We start from the raw sequence: 16,700 nt of genomic DNA, 5'->3' as shown, positions 1-16,700 counted from the left end.
CTGGTGACAAGCAATTAACCGAAGCTCCATCAAGGAATAGACTGGCTAAGGAAAGGGTCTTCAGAACCATGCACAGATCTGCACCCCTTCCTGTGAAAGAGTTAATACCATGGAAAAACAGGGCTTTATTTAGAGCGCAGTCTTCCCCAGGATCTGAACTGCCCCACTGCAAACCCACTCCCACGAAGTTGTGGACTCACAGTTCTGATCTGAATCTTCTATGAGGATCCTCAGCTTCTGCACACACAGCTGCAAGGAGAACGTGAAAGGTTAGTCTCCCACAAAACTACTAGCCAAATATATTTAGAATATTCACTGTACAGCAAAAAAGAAAAAATCCTTTAAGTGAGCAAGTTTGATATTAGTGCTAGTTATAGCAAATCTAATTTCAAAGGAGAGCTATGTTACTTTTCATTTTAAGGACTGACAGACTTGTTCTGACATAAATTAAGTCACTAACGACTTTAACAATCACTCAGAGTCATTTGGACAGTCAATGGAGTTATGGTGATATTAAACATACCTAAACTAAGGGTATAATCTCTTATCAAGGTTTTATTGATAAGAGAATTTATCCCACCATATTTGAGGGTGGGAGTATCTTTGAGGTTCCACTGAACCATAGAATATTGTAAATTGGAAAAGATCCATTTCGGGTTGAAACATCTTCTTTTGTGCATTCTACAGTTCTTTTCTGAGTCCTTTGAGAATTCCTCTAAAAGCAATAAACTTCCTTTTCGGAAACAATGCTAGACAGTTTTTGTCTGCAAAACAATTTTTATTGTAAGCATATCTAATTTTGCCCATTGCACAGTACATCTGTTTGTAATCTCTTCAACAGTGCAATCTCTCTGTATATTTTTATAAATTAAGTCTTGCCACAAAATAGCCATAAAAAACCCCAAACCAGATCAACTGTTATCAAACAATGACATTTACTTTAATACACAGCAATGAAACATCACCCTGACCGGGACAGCCCAGGCTAACCCTATGCTGTCAGATCATGGAGGCTAAGGATGGTCCTGGACAGGAGATCACCAAGAAAGTTGAGGGTCATGATGCAGAGGCAGGCAATGAATACAACCACGTTTGAATGTCTCCTACCTTGAAGACCCCACAGAGTCTTCATAACTCAGCTATGACTTGACGGCATTTTCCCTCACTAATGAAATTTCCATGATTTTTTGAAAGGTCCGTCCTCCATGTCTGGAAATGCTTGCAATTATGGCACAGCAGGAGAAACGCTGCTCCGCCACTATGCTCACCACCAATAGTTGCAGGTCTCCTGTCTCACCCAACAGCTTACAGCAGTGGTCCCCAACCTTTTTATCACCGGGGACCGGTCAACGCTTGACAATTTTACTGAGGCCCGGGAAGGGGGGGTAGTCTTTTGCCAAGGGACATCGCTGCCGCCTGAACCCTGCTCCACTTGCTTTCCTGCCGGCGCCCCTGACTTCCCGCCACCCGCAGCTGTGCAGTGCCACACCGAGGGGGAGCCCCAGCCATGGTGGCCGTTGGAGAGCACCAAAGGTGAGCCAGTGGCAGAGTGGCAGGGCAGCCCCCGAGGCAGCAGCTGGGGAGGAGGACAAGAAGGAGCCACGGCCTGGTACCGACTGATCCACGGACTGGTCCCGGTCTCCGGACCAGGGGTTGGGGACCACTGACTTACAGCATCACGAATCAAAGAGGACCTGCCACCCTGTCTTGGCTTCTCAGACCATCCAAGAATACGAGAAACCAAAGTCAGTGGACGATGATAAAGAAACAGGGACTGCTTGATGCACAAGCATTGCACAGGGTCCAAACAGATGTAAAATATCCATCTAGTTCAGAGTTCTGCCTCCTTTCCCTGGCTTGCCCCTTGCTGCCCAGCACCTGAGTGTCAGACCTATGCTGTTTCTGACCATGCCTTCCCCAGCTGTGAGAGGCATTAAAGTGCCACAAACAAAGTAAAAGAGGAAGGCTAGCAAAACGTTCATACCTGGATGCTGGCACTGTGGTTGGGCATCCCTGAAGATAGCGAGATCAAGACTGAAATGGACAAACAAGCACAAGTTTAGATGCATAGCCAGATGCTCCAACTATTCCTGAAAGCAGCTGGTCTACACAACAGAGGGAAAAGACTCTCCCTCGGCTATGGTTTTGAAATGGGAAAGAAAAGAAACCCTGCCTTGTAAAGCTGACTGAAGCCTAAGTCACAACTGCTCTTTCATCACACGTGACCTACCAGGTGATCAGTAAAGGAAGGGAGCAAAACCTTTCCACACTTGGTGGCTGCAGTTTCACGAGTGACATTGTAGATCTGTTCTGAGGTCCCCAGGGAATGGAGTGGCAGAATGGACCATACTACTTTATACTGCAGGCCTTTTCAAGAGGGTCCCACCACAGGTACAAAAACACCACAAACAGAATGCTAGAAAAGACCCCCTCCACTGTTTTTACTGGCCAAGCTTTCCACCCCCACCCACCGCCTTGACTTCCTTATTCGATTCCTGTGCAGGCCTGGTCTTTGTGCAGCTCAATCCAAATGTCATGCCAACCTTTGGTGTGGGACGGAGCTGCTGAGCCAGAGCCAAGCCTGTAAGGTCGAGCCTGCAAACCCTTATCTGACCTGAATGCCAGTCCTTACAAGCTACCATCACAGGCTGCTGCTTGGTTTAAAAACAGCAGCAACAGACAGTTGGAATAGGCCATGGCCAAGCTTCGTAAACCATCATTTGCTTTTGCACTTCAAAGCTGGAACCAGGGTCTGGAAATGAACCTGCATATTGGGGAGGGAAGGCCAGCGACTCTGACCATTCTCACTTAAAAAAAAAATACCAATTAATGCTCCGAAATTGCCATGCTTGCCTAACATTGTACTGGCCATGGCAGCCGTTCACTATTTTATGAAACTCATTAATTGAGAGACACAGACAAAAGCACCATTGCAAAACTTTCTGCTCCACAAGTCTGGGTAAAGTACTCTTTTCCCTTGGGAGTAGCATGAGGCTCTGGCAGAGCCCTCCTCAAACGATGTTGTGTAAGCTCTCTGATGCTTAGGCAAGCAATGTTTGCAGCCTTTCCCATCTCCGAACAGCTGAGATACAAGAGCACCCCCCCTTCTGCAGCTCAGCTATTAATTCCTGTGTACAAAAGAATAGTTGAGGAATAGCTCATTCATTATTCCCATTCTACAGGTGTCAGAATAGGGATTCAGAAAGGACAGCCTGCTCCAGGTGTCCTGACAGCATGCAGATTCGAACACAGTCCTCAAATTCCCCATAAGAAAAGCCCCATTGGACATGTCCAAAGGTCCAGCTTGGTTGATGTCCGGTTCTCCACTATGGTTAGCCAGATCCCTAACCCCGCATGAAGGGTATAAATCCTATCTTGGTTCATGCCTTCTAACAGCTGGGCTTCTGCACCATGCACCATCTAAATAGGGGCATACGTAACAGTAGCCCTCTCAACTAACAAAAGGCACAAGAAGATGCATTAAAAAAACCCAAGGGCAGCATCAAAAACCACATGAGTAATTTTTAATTTTCTCTACAGTGCCCAAAAGGAAACTTGGGGTTCAAATGCCTTTTGCCTTACCTGCTATCACTGTGTTCACACATTCATAGAGGAGCGACATGGCTGATGTGCTGGGGTGGAGGGGAGAAAGAAAACATCAGCATGTGAGACATAAAGAAGTTCTCAAGAGTTCAGGGCAGCACCATGACTGTCAATTCCCACCCACTCCCATTTTATATATGCGGTATGTTCTTTCCAGAGTGGATAAAAACCTTGATCCAAATATATCTTGGATCCCCACTTACACTTTTTATTTCTGTGTCTTTAAAAAAAAGGGAAAGAAACCATTGGTTTCACATGGCTCATATGTACTGGATGCATACAGTAACAGTCTTTTAAAATTGAAGCCATGTTTTTAAAAATCAAACCCACGATGGCTGAGCCTGTGCTTCCAGAGATGTGGGACGGGATCAGCAGATGGGGAAAAAACCCCAAATCAGACAAATTACTCTGAACCATGTCTGGATTGAAACCTCGGCAACACAAAACACAGTTCTGATTCTTAAGGATTGCTCACACAAGCCATATTTGGCTTTACATCTGGATTGAGCAACCGTTGTAAAAAAGAAAAGCAAATGCTAAACCATACCATGAGTCATGTTTTGAAACATACTTTCAAGATATGGTTCATGAGCTGCCTTGGCAGGTAATCTGAAGAAGCACCAGCAAATAAAATAAAACTGAGTAAGATTCAGGCTTGAAGCCTAAATGCAGACTGTGCCTTGTCAAACCAGGCCTCATGCCAAAACCCAATGGAGTGAGACTGGTTTTTTGACACTGAAGAATGAACCAAGGGAGAGATCCCTTTCACTAGCACGGAAGATTTCTTGTGCTAGAAGAAAATAGAACCACTGGCTGAGAGGATCCACGGGATCTTGCCCAGGATCTGATTTTCAAGATCAGAGATGATCCACATGAATCAGGTGCACTGCAGCATAAAAACCAGCTGAGTCACAAAGCACCCAGGTTCAAATCCTTCCTGTCACAACACAGTCTCCCTCTCAGCTATAGACCCTGCCCCTCCTGTCCTACAATACAAGGGTGTCAACAAACTACTTTGCAGGGCTGTTGTTATGATTACAATAAGACAATACATAGCCCCAAAGCTTTACATAAAAGCCATATTTAATATGGTTTAAGAGATTATTACAATGTTGACAATATTTACACCTGCCCAAGTAAACTGCCTGGATTGTTTAATCTGCTAATCAGCTTCAAGCAGCCATCACTGCAAAATGCCAAAATTTTGATAACCCTCCTAGGAAGTAAAAAAAAAAGTCAGCCCACTATGCTATCAGTGCACTTGCGATCTATTAAATCTGCAACAGTGATAAATTTGATTTAGGAAAGTTACGGGAGGGACTGCGGCTCAGTGGAAGACCCTCTGCTTGGCATGCAGAAGGTCCCAGGTTCAATCCCTGACATCTCCGTTAAAAGGACCAGGCAGGTGATGGGAAAGACCTCAGTCTGAGACCCCAGAGAATCAATGTCAGTCTGAGCAGACAATACTGAACTTGATGAAACAAGGTTCTGATTCACTTAGGAGGCAGTTTTCCTATATGCTTTCATGTGTGATTTAAGTCAGCCCCTCTTCTTGGAGATCTGGACTTTGATTCAAATCAGTCCACCCTGGCCACTCTCTCAAGTAATCACCCTTCTCCCCTGCCATCTTAGATTCTGAAAGGGAAAGTGCCCCATGCAACTGCACAGCACAGGAATCTGCTGTGGCTCTAAGATAGGGGCTCCCAAGGTGGGCAGTATGCCCACCTGGGGGTGGTGGAAGGATCCAGGGGAGCAGTGAGGAATTTGGTGGCAGTAAGGGTCTGAGAGGAGTTCTAGGCGCTAGGGGGGCAGCAGTCTGACTCTGTTGCACCTGCATTTCACAGTTGAATGCGGCTAAGAATTGCCTTCCCTCTCCTCACGACAGACACCCTGAGAAGCAGGTGAGGCTGAGAGAGCTCTGAGGGAATTGTGACTGGCCCAGGGTCAGCTAGCTGGCTGCATGTGGAGGAGCAGGGGAACGCAGCTCTTCAGATTAGCGGCTGCCGCTCTTAACCACTACATCAAGCTGGCTAGGACAACATGTAGACTTCACTTGCAGTTACCGTTAGAAAATCACTTAAGCAGGCAGAATGACAATGCTGGTGAGTGCTAGCAGAAATGCCAAACTTCTTGTATCTCCCAGTTTGACAGGCACCCGCTGTCCCCTAACATAGGCAGTGTTCCACTGGAACCCAGGACTGCCAGTCCAGCCCATGGGGTCTTGGACTCTTATTGCAAACCAAAGATGGGCTGAGAAGTAGGTGGTGCCAGAAGGATCAAAAGCTATCATTGCTGCAGAGCTTTGGCCCCCGGCACTGTTGCTGCTGGAAAAACAATCAGACTATTTTTCAAAAAATTTAAGGCCCTAGCCTCCCTGGAGTATTTTTGCTTTCTGGAGAGGCACCATTCTTTTAAAGAGGAAGGCAGGAAAGACTTGAGGTTGGGTTAGCAGTACGCTGACTTATAAAAATAAATAAATAAAACAGCGGGGGGGACAAGCACCCTCTATCAGTACTATGAAGTAGCACGGCAGGGGTCTCCAAGCCTTTTCCAATCTGTGGGCACCTTTGGAATTCTGACACAAATTGGTGGGCACAAATGCAAAATGGCCGCCATCAGAAGAGCCAGAGGGTGAGCTTATGCATAACCCCAATACCAATTCTTCAAGGTTCCAGGAAGAAGCTCTCCTTAACAAGATGCCTCTTAAATAAACAGATTTTAAAGTGTTGCCTTGCCCACGCCCAGTTCACCATCAGTTGCACAATAAAGGTTCTTGTGCTATGGTGACAGCTGCTGCCCAATCAGATCTCCAATGGCGAATGAGAAACCTTGCCAGGCAAAATCCCTGCTGGCTTCACCTGCAATAATATCTACAAGACAATAATATGCTCTAGGACAGGGCCAAAAGTTTGCCAAAACATCACAGAGTCTCCTTAGCAGTCAAGGTGAAGGGTTGGCTTGAATACAGGAAGCTTCAAAGGATTAAATTATTGACGGGACCTGAGACCTTTGCTTCTTCTGCTTGCATTCTCTGCTGTTGCAGGGACTGAGCCCCGTTCAGCCCACTGCAGACAAAAGGGTTACAAACAGAAACCATGGGGGAAAGACTGGCCACAACTGGCAATGTAAAACTATGGTTCCAAGTGGAAAGTCACATTTCACATTAACCATGGTTAAGAGTTGTGCCAAGCGAGCCAGGGTTAAGGCACTTTTCCCCTTGCCTTTCCTTCCAGCCTCTTGCAACGTGACCAGTAGAGAAAGGAAGGTCAGCCAGCTTTACGGCACATTGGGGCATCTTAACCAGGGTGACAGCTACAAGCCAAGGTTAATATCAAAGCACAACTAAGGATTATATGTCTGCAACGGGCCACTGGCTTAGTGAGCGGTGGTAGCTAGCCTGCACTGCAACAGGCGAATGCCTAAAACAATTTAGCAGACAACAATCAGCTGTTTGAGGAAGCGGTGCCTGATATGTGTCCTCCACAGTCTAGATCCACCAAGGCCTACCACTCCACTGCCATCTATGCAGGTGGCAGAGGGCAGCTGGTTTTGAGCCTCAGGCATCATTCTAGTGCAGAATCAACGGGATCATCATGGTTTACATCAGCTGGGAATCTCACAGGTTGTAGGCTATAGGGCCCGGCAGCTAATCGACTATGCTGGGAGAAGGGTTAGGAGACTGGAAAGAGGGGTGGGGGTGGTTCAAAGTATACATACTGTCTGCTTGGCTGCATTTCTTGGAAGCCCACTACATTTTTATCTTTGACTGTGCTGCAATGAACTTTACCCTCTTTAGGTAATTGGAAGAGAGTGCGCTGGCTGTTTGAGAAAGAAAGGAGGATTAAAGCAGACACTGCAGGGTCCCTTCCGCTAATCTCCTAGAAAAACTGCTCTGCCTTTCCCTTTCTCCTCTCGTCTACTGAGACGTCTCCCTGCTGCCATCGTCACCAGCAGCATTCTGGAGGTGGCACTGTAGGGCCTGCCTGAGGTGTTCTGGCTCAAGGCGATGGCAGCAAGATAAAAGGCCCCTGAAGATGATGCCTAGAGGCCAACTGCAAGCATGTGGCTGCACCAGCCCGTAGACTCAGAGCTTCGCTACAAGAGTCGAGAGGTGTAACCCAACCGGGACGAGTCAAGCAACTTACCTATGTATGAGGTTGGTCAGGGGTTCTATCAGTTTCTTCCCCAGCCTGGGTTCCAACGGAGTGAGGGCACCAAACTGTGAGTATGAAAAATAGAGAAGAGCTGTCAGAGGATAGGAATATGCTACCCAATGAGAGTTATAGGGAGAATCTCTCTGGAACAGACTGCCTGGCAGGCTGGACACAGGCAAGAGTTGCTGTGCTGGGCCAGAGTTTGAAGCCTTACTTAATCCTGTTTCCAAAGGTGCCTCCCCCCCCCCCACAAACACATCTCCCCCTCCAAAAAGAAAGTCTCCAGAAGATTTTCTCTACCTGCGTCTCCCAATCATTTCATGGACCCCAAGGCACAGTGCACCCCTCCCTCCTTTCCCCCATCCCTTCTCTGTGGGTGTACATGCTGCCTAAGTATTCCCCTTTGTTGCCGTTTCAATACTGTCCAAACAGGTTGGACAACCTCATATGCTCACAAGAATAGCATGGTCAATGCATTTCCCTGTTCTATCTGGTTTCTCAGAGGTAGCCTACTTTTCCCCCCAGAGGTTCCATTTAGTCATCATTTCTAAGCATCCTCAAGAGTCTTCTGCCACCATGGATTTGTTTGAGCACATCCAGTGGCAGGGAATTAACAGCATGCTCCGCAGTGTTCTCTTCAAGGCACATGATGCCTATCCTAAACTCATGGTTAGTTAATTTACCTTGGTGAGATTCTCTGTCTCTCTTGAAGTAACAATGTATGAACTACTGTATCTCTCCCTCTGGTTCTTAAGCGGAGCTTGTTTTTGAGAGTTAAGCATAATGAAGACTGTACTAGCATCTCCATAACCAACACAGAGCTCTCTATATGTTTAGAGCAGGGGTAGTCAAACTGCAGCTCTCCAGATGTCCTTGGACTACAATTCCCAGGGGCTCATGGGAATTGTAGACTGTAGACATCTGGAGGGGCGCAGTTTGACTTCCCCTTGTTTAGAGAGTCAACCTCAGCCCTTTTGAGATTTCAGGTAACTAAAATCCCAGAAAGAGCAGAGTGCAAGGGTAAAAACCCAACCCCTATGCTTCTGCAGGAGTGGAATGAGCCATGGGCTCAAACGGCAAGCCATGCAGAGGATGCGACATTCTCTAAGGATAGATGATTCCACTACAACTTTGCTTTGCGGGTAATCAAATGCCTGTGAGCAAAAGTAAGGGGGCCCTGGGGAGCTTCATTCAGAGGTGGACATTCGGTCTCAGACAGGGTGGGCAGGCTTCCATGTCAGCTGGCACACCTCTGTGGAAGGGCCAAGTGCACAATTTTGCAAGCAGAAAATCCAAGGTTCAAATACCTGAACTTCCAGTGTTTAAAAATAATTAGGCTGCAGAGGCTGGGGAAGGCCTGTAGCAGAAATGCTGAAAAACTGCTGTGAGTCAACTGTACAAAGCTAGATGGCCTCATGGTCTAATTCAGTACAAAGCATATTCATTAAGAGAGACTCAGACTTTGCCAACCAAATGTGGCTTGCCATAGTAACTGGTTCGATCCCTTTGCCCTGTGCTACTAACCTTCCTATAGGGCTCATCAGTGGTTCTCCAGATGTCCATGGACTACTATTACGATGAGCCCCAACCAGCATGTTGGTACGGGTAGTCCATGGACATCTGGTAAGCCACAGTTTAGTCACCCCTGCTATAGGTGATTTTATTGGTGAGCACAGGTCCCAAAGCCCCTGTTACTGGCCAAGTTCCTAGTCAAGGAAGGCATCTTCCTCGGCAGTTCTGTGCATTTCATCTCTCTCCCCCACCCCCAAGCCTTTAACCCTTCCTGATTCAGATGGCACGTCTATACATTCCTTATGCAAGCTGCCTGCCTCTCTTCCCACCCGTTCCACCTGCCAGTGGCCGGTCTGCTGCTCGTTTCACACCCTCTGCTAACAAAGAGGGCCAGCCCCCGGGCCTCCTAAGACTTGCCAGTTTGATGATTTTAATGAGGACCCAATTGTTGGTGGAGGATGTCATCAGCTTAAAAAAGAGTGGTGCGAGGGAGAGATAGTTCTTTGGATTACGCCTGGCGAGCTCACATATAACATTCACAGCAGCCGACTGGACCCCTGGAAGAGAAAGAAGGGGGAGGGGTGTTCAATGAATAAGTGGGCTTGAAGAAACGAAGAGGTCGTGGACACAACAAAACTACAACACCACCCCAGAAACCAGTTAAACACGTGAGGCAACATCTGTCAAGGTGAAATGAGGGAGGTGGGCATAGCATAGAGAAAGAAACGCACTCTCCTGGGGTGATTCCTTAGCAGTAGCGCCACTCCGGCGCACTACTAGTATGTTGCAGCAGAACAGCACACTCCACCACTTATCTTCCCATGGGGGGGACACATTTTGGCAGCGGACCTGGTTCACTGCTTTCTGTGTCCCCATTGGGGACGCCGCTGTGATGGAAAGGTTCCACCGTGCCCCATTCAGCCTCACGCCACTACAAAGTGCTGGGGAGCCGAGTGGGGCATTTTTAGTTCCCTCTGGGCCTCCCTAGTATGGGGAGGAGTTCAGACTTGTAGGCCTCTGCCGGGTTTGGCCCCGGAGCACTTAAGGGGGAGGGGGCTGGTCCAGCAGTGACATCATGAAGAAGCCCCATTTCCATGTGAGCGCCCTCCTGGCATTTTCCTCCCATGTGGAATCAGCTCTTGAGGTATACTTTTGCCTGCTTATGGTAGAATTCCAATCCAGGTCACTGTTATGAAATATACAACTTTATCTGTCTCTATAGCTGGTTTCAGACATACCCAGTTTATGGTTTTATAAATGGGGCAGCATCTCTCTTGCCCCCTCCTCCCTGATAAACAGGGCCAGTTAAACATCAGTTTCTTTAGCAAGCCATGGCTTGTTTTTACAACTGAACGATAAAGCTATGTGCTCGATCCGACTGAAAAGGTGTTGGCTGAACAGATCTTTCCTCAAGCAGCTCGCGTTTTGTCTCAAAAATCTTCTATGAGATGGTGAGCCTTGCAAAGAAAATTCACAACACTGTGGGGTGCTACAGTGATAAGGGGAAATCATTGTCTTCTCCCTCCTCTGCTGATGTAAGCTGCTAGCAAAAGGAGGGGGATGCAATTGTACTTGATTCTTTGTTGTTGCGGCTCCCCCACACCACAGTGGACTTTGTCCTGACCCTCAAAAAGGATTCTCAAAGTAAGCACCAAGATATCTGGGGAAGGCAAGGAAAGGAGGTCTGATGCAGTGAGTTACTTCAAGTAAATGGTCATAGTCAGTGATAGATTTGATCTCCTTATTCTCTCTGACCTCAGTGAGCTGACACAATATATTCTGAACCAAGAATATATGTAAAAAACAGACCATCTCTCCAAAACAACAGCAGGAAATGAGCTCTCCCAGTCCTTTCGCCTCAAGTGCAAGAACTTTCACCTGGGAATCTCTGCTTCTGAGCTGCGTTCTGGCCTTGCTGCCAGCTCACTGCTTTAGAGAAGCTCTTAATTATTTCTACAGTACAAAGAAGGGGGATTGATGCAAAGAGATACTCAGCTTACCAACATGACAGAAACAGAGTATCCCAACACTTTAGCCACTGGACCGAAACAGTAGGTGTATACATAAGGGGGTGTATACTCCAAGGCAGAGAAAAGGGCTTTGTTTAGTCCAGTCTTTCACCAAGGAAGAACAACACCATCCCCCCCTCCCCCTCCACGGTCAACACTGAAAGCAGCATCTAAGCCAGCCTTTCTCAACCTTTTTACCGTTCAGAACCCCCTGAAACCGTCTTCAGGCTTCGAGAAACCCCAGAAGTGGTGCGATGGTGCAGAATAAGGCTTGGAAGCAGAGCTCTGTACACACCCACCTGGGGGCCCTCCCATTCCCACCCCCTCCAGGCCCATCAATGGCCATTGAGGGGTGGGGGCAACATGACCATATTCATATTTATTTCTTTATTTTATGTTTATAGGACAGCCCTCTTAAGCCAGTCATGTCCCCCCAAAAATGTTAAAGAATTTAAAATATAAATATAATTAACCCCCACCCACCCATTCAGGAAACCTTGCCAGGGCTGTCAAAAAAAAAAAAACCAGTTTCATGAAATCCTGGCTCAGAAAGCCTGATGTAAGTACTGCGTTCATTTGGCCCCGACATCCAGCTGAATGCATTCCCATTCTCAGGCCCCTGCCCAGGCACCAGGCAGTAGATGACAGCTGCTGAGCCAGCCAAGGGAGCCAGCCAGTGGAGGCACTGTAGTATTCAATTAATTTTTACTTATTACATTTGTATACCGCCTCCCCTGAAGCGCAAGGCAGTTCACATGGAAAGTAAAGTAACTATGCATCAAACTCAGTTTGTTGTATCAAATAAAAATAGCAGCAATGGTCATGATTATAACAACAAGAGAGTAAGGATTTAACAAATAACAATCAAACAGGCCCACGATTATTCAAGTCAGGAGCATGGATTCTTGGGAGGGAGGTTCAGGGGCCTAGTGGCTGTTGATGGTTGGGGTCAACCTCAACCAAATGCCTGGTGGAGGAGCTCCCCTTTGCAGGCCCTGCGGAACTGTTTCAATTCCATTAGGGCCCTGATCTCCTCCGGGAGCTCGTTCTACCTGGTGGGGGCCAGGACAGAGAAGAATCTAGCTGGTTGAGGTCAAGCGGGCTTCCTTGGGGCCAGGAATCACTAGCCAGTTGGAGGTGACAGAGCACAAAGCTCTTTGATGGATATAGGCAGAACAGCAGTCCCTCAGGTACACTGGGCCCAGATCCTGTATGGTCTTGTTGGTTCCCAGAACCTTTAGCCTGATCCAGAATTCGACTGGTAGCCACTGTAGTTGATGGAGGATGGGCCAGATGTGGGACCTCCATAGTGTTGCTGTGAGGACCCTGGCCACTGCATTTTGGACCAGCTGTAGTTTCTGAATCAAGGCTAAGGGCAGGCCTGCGTAGAGCGAGTTGAAGAAGTCCAGTCTAGAGGTGACTGTCACATGGATCACTGTGGTTGGTGTTCTGGGGCCAAGTAGGGCGCAAGTTTGGTTTGCTGAAGGTGGTAGAATGCCCGCTGTGCTACTCTCATAACCTGAGCCTCCACTGAGAGGGAAGCATCCAGGATCACGCCAAGTGGGTCTCCTGGCAGAGTGAGCCACTGACAGCTGCACAGCATCCAGGTTGGGCAGACACACTTCCTCACATGGTTCCTTCCTTCCTAGCTATAGGACCTCTGTCTTTGAAGGACTGAGCTCCAGATGACTCTGCTTGAGCCACCTCGTCACTTCTTCCAGGCAGCTGGCTAATGCTTCTGGAGGAGAATCAGGGCAGCCATCCATAAGGAGGAAGAGCTGGGTGACATCAGCATACTGATGACAACCCAGAATTTGAGAGAGGACCACTCCTTGTGGGACTCCGCGTGTGAGATGTCAGCGGCTTGCTACCCTCTGTCCATGACCCCGGAAAAATGAGGAATGCAAATGCTGCTGTGATTCCCAGGGAGGATTTCTACAGACGGAATGTATTTCTGCCCATGGGGGCTTAATTCCTCAATTACTTTCAAAATACTACTGAAGCACTTCTCTAGGGGGAATGGGGGCAAGCCCAAAGTCCTGGGGAATCTATGAAAATCACATGCACCTCTCTGCTGCCCATGGAAACCCACAGAATACTGCATCAACTTTGATCCAAACGGAGAATCTGGATAAGATTTTGGACACTAGAGTGGAAAGGAGCAAAAGGAAACCAGGCAAAAGTTCCAGACATCTAGAAAACTTTCACTGCCCATTCTTCCCCTACACTTTACGCTCAACTGGTTCTTTCCCCATGCAAGGCAGAACTTTCTGGTTCCCATATCAGTCCATTCACTAACCAGGATCAGGGTCTTCCAGTTTCTCCTTAAGGCGAGGGAATGCAGGCCGAAGAGATTCCGGGTATTTCAAGAACACTTTGTACATGATTAACACTGCCTTCTTCCTGATGTAAGGCTTGGTGTGAGACATCTGGCAGAGGGAGAAAAGACAAAAAAACTAATGGCGTACCTTGCACAGTCTTAAGATTTGTTCCATGGGTTGCCTGCAACACCTCCCCCATCCCTGGTACACGTAAGAGTCTGTCGTGCAAAAGGAATGACTCTCCAAGGCTTGGTTCAGCAACTTGGGGATAAGATACAGAGAGGCATGACAAAAAGCATGGCTCTGCTTGTCCAGGGAAGGGTCCAAAACAGCAGGCAAAAACCTTTGTGTGAAAGCACCAGCAGTAAGCAGCCAGATAACTGACTTCTGAAAATTAAATGTGCAATTAACTTTCTACAGTGTGACCCATAACCTCTCTTGCCCTCAGAGAAATGTGGTGCAGTCACACCACGGGACAAACAGAGCGCAATGAGCTGCACAGCTCTGCTTGTTCAGGCGATGACACCATGGCTGGGAGAAAACGTTTCCAGGGTATAATTAACCAGTGAAACTGCTGCCACAGGAAGCAGTGATGCCTGCTGATTGCTTTTAATGTGTATTAGGCAAATCCACAAGGGATAAATGGAGCTTCTGGGTACAGGAGGACATGCCTCTGAATGTCACTGGCAGGAGGGCAATCACAGGGAGAGTCTTTGCACCCCTGTGTAATGACATCTTCGAAGGGCATCTGATTAGACACTGTGTAAAACAGGATGCTGGACTAGATGGACTATCGGTACGATCCACACCAGGGCTTCTCTCATGTAAAAGCAGCAGGCCTTGCTTTCTTCTCCAGGTCAGGGGTTTGAGGGACTCCTTTCCACAGTTTCTGCTACAGATCCCCATGCACAAAGGAGAATGTTGCTGTTGTTTTATGGGGTTTTATCGTTTTTATCGTAAGCTGCCGCAAGCCGGCTGTGCCAAAAGTGGCAGTTAATAAATACAAGCATAAATAAAGAAGAGTTGGATTTTATACCTCGCTTTTCACTGCCCGAAGGAGTCTCAAAGCGGCTTCCAATCGCCTTCCCTCCCTCTTCCCACTGAGGCTGAGAGAGCCCTGATATTTCTGAAGAAGAGTTGGTTCTTATATGCCGCTTTTCCCTACCCGAAGGAGTCTCAAAGCGGCTTACAGTCGCCTTCCCTTTTCTCTCCCCAAAACAGACACCCTGTGAGGGAGGTGAGGCTGAGAGAGCCCTGATATCACTGCTCAGTCAGAACAGCTTTATCAGTGCTGTGGCGAGCCCAAGGTCACCCAGCTGGCTGCATGTGGAGGAGTGGGGAATCAAACACGGCTCACCACTCTTAACTACTCTTAACTACCACTCTTAACTACCACACCCAACAGGCTCTCTAAAAAGATCTTTGAGGTACTGAAAATTTCCAAGAGGCACTGACCAGACCTATTCCGTCTCACTGTCATTCCACATGATTTGTGCCCCCTGGAGTACACTAAGCTACAGCAGTTCACTATCAGTATGTAAGCATATTTTTGGGGCAATTCCTACCTACCCAGTCAACCTTTGAAATAACTGCTGAGTGTAGCCAAACGTATCCTCTGGACAGTGCTCTTTGAAGGGCTGGTAGAAAGCCTTTAGAAGGTGCCAAAGATGCAACTTAACCCCCCAAAGTAGGAACAATAGAAGCATTACCAGAGTGGGACCATGGCTCAGTGGAAGAGCATCTGCTTGGCATGTGGGAGGTCTCAGGGTCAATCCTCAGCATCTCCAGTTAAAAGGACCAGGCAGTAGGTGATAGGAAGCACCTCTGTCTGAGACCCTGAAGAGCAGCTGCTAGGCTGAGTAGGCAATACTGACTTAGATGGACCAAGGGCCCAATTCAGAACAAAGTAGCTTCATATACGACAGAGAAAGAAGAGGGCCTTGGCCACACTCCGGCAACTCACCAGGGTCATGATATCATTTGCCAAGTCTCGAGCCAAATCTGGAGTCACAAAACAGGACAGACCAGTCAGAGCAACACCGGTATCATACTGATTAGGGCTACTGAGATCCTACAGGGGGTAGGGGGAGGGGGAGAAAAAGAAGGAAAAGAACTTTAGTCTACCTGGCAAACCCAATTTTCAAATCTAGCACCAGAGCTTAACAACTCCAAGCATCACACCACTGCAGATGCCTGTGAAAATATTAACAAAAGCTGAGATTGTCTTAATTGTTCTCCATCAACCGTGTGTCCCCCGCCCTACCCATTTGCAGTCAAATCAAGAACTGCTTTGAGAAACAAGTTGTCTTGCAAAGTGGGACAAAAGTGAGGTAAGAAGGAAAAGGATGCCACTCAAGGGGTTAGGAGAAGAGAAAGCAAGGATGAGATAGCACACCAGACGAGCAAGGCTTACACAGAAGTAACTAAGGATAGCGGCATCTTGGTGATGGAGCACTCCCTTTTCCAGAATAGAGACACTCACCTTTCGGATCTGGTTGGTCGTTAGCATGATGACATCCGTCCCTTCATGAAAGCACTGAGAGGCGGCCAAGTATCCGATCCTCTGCGCAATGAAGGAAAAGAACAATCTGAACCAAAGACTGAAATAGCCACATTATCTTTGTGCACAGAGGGGTCTGGCGGACTATTATATACAACTTTTCTGAAGGTTACAGCCCCATTAAATGGGGGGGGGGGTGTCAGGAAGAGAGTGAAGATACAAGTCGGCCATAAGCACCTTTGAAAAAAACAGAAGTTTGCCAACCCAAACTTGAAGACTTACTTTAAAGGTAAATTTTGATGCACTCATGACTTCAATAATATTGAAGGCAGCCCAGCTGATGTCATAACCCAACATTTGCAACTGTAGGGAATAAAAAGGAAAAATCTCAAACAAGAAGGGCCAAAGAAACGATCCTATGGACGTCAACAGGCAACACCCAGCCTTTATTTTGAAAACTGCCTGATGCAGAGCCAGCTGGCTCTTTGAGACAAGTCCTGCCTACTCCACTGGGGTTTTCCAGAGTCCTTCCCCACACTGTAGATTCTTTAACTAGGGGTTCTGAGGATTGAACCAAGACTCCTCTGCATATAAACCAGAT

At 47.5% G+C, this 16,700-nt stretch overlaps 1 protein-coding gene across 3 annotated transcripts in view; it reads right to left on the bottom strand.

Annotated features, from left to right (window-relative positions):
- The window catches only part of AP3D1 (adaptor related protein complex 3 subunit delta 1), a 70,135-nt gene that overhangs the window by 30,172 nt on the left and 23,263 nt on the right, over nt 1-16,700 (bottom strand). For all 3 annotated transcript variants that reach the window (XM_077332011.1, XM_077332012.1, XM_077332013.1), the window contains exons 3-11: nt 16,382-16,462; nt 16,082-16,162; nt 15,563-15,670; nt 13,578-13,707; nt 9,687-9,826; nt 7,749-7,822; nt 3,583-3,632; nt 1,985-2,034; nt 201-249 (exon numbers count right to left, since the gene is read on the bottom strand). In XM_077332011.1, coding sequence (XP_077188126.1) covers nt 201-249; nt 1,985-2,034; nt 3,583-3,632; nt 7,749-7,822; nt 9,687-9,826; nt 13,578-13,707; nt 15,563-15,670; nt 16,082-16,162; nt 16,382-16,462 — 763 coding nt within the window. The remainder of the gene's footprint in view (nt 1-200; nt 250-1,984; nt 2,035-3,582; nt 3,633-7,748; nt 7,823-9,686; nt 9,827-13,577; nt 13,708-15,562; nt 15,671-16,081; nt 16,163-16,381; nt 16,463-16,700) is intronic.

The sequence above is a fragment of the Paroedura picta genome, chromosome 4, assembly GCF_049243985.1.
Source record: "Paroedura picta isolate Pp20150507F chromosome 4, Ppicta_v3.0, whole genome shotgun sequence".
Lineage (NCBI taxonomy): Eukaryota > Metazoa > Chordata > Lepidosauria > Squamata > Gekkonidae > Paroedura > Paroedura picta.
This window is presented reverse-complemented; position numbering and strand designations above follow the sequence as displayed.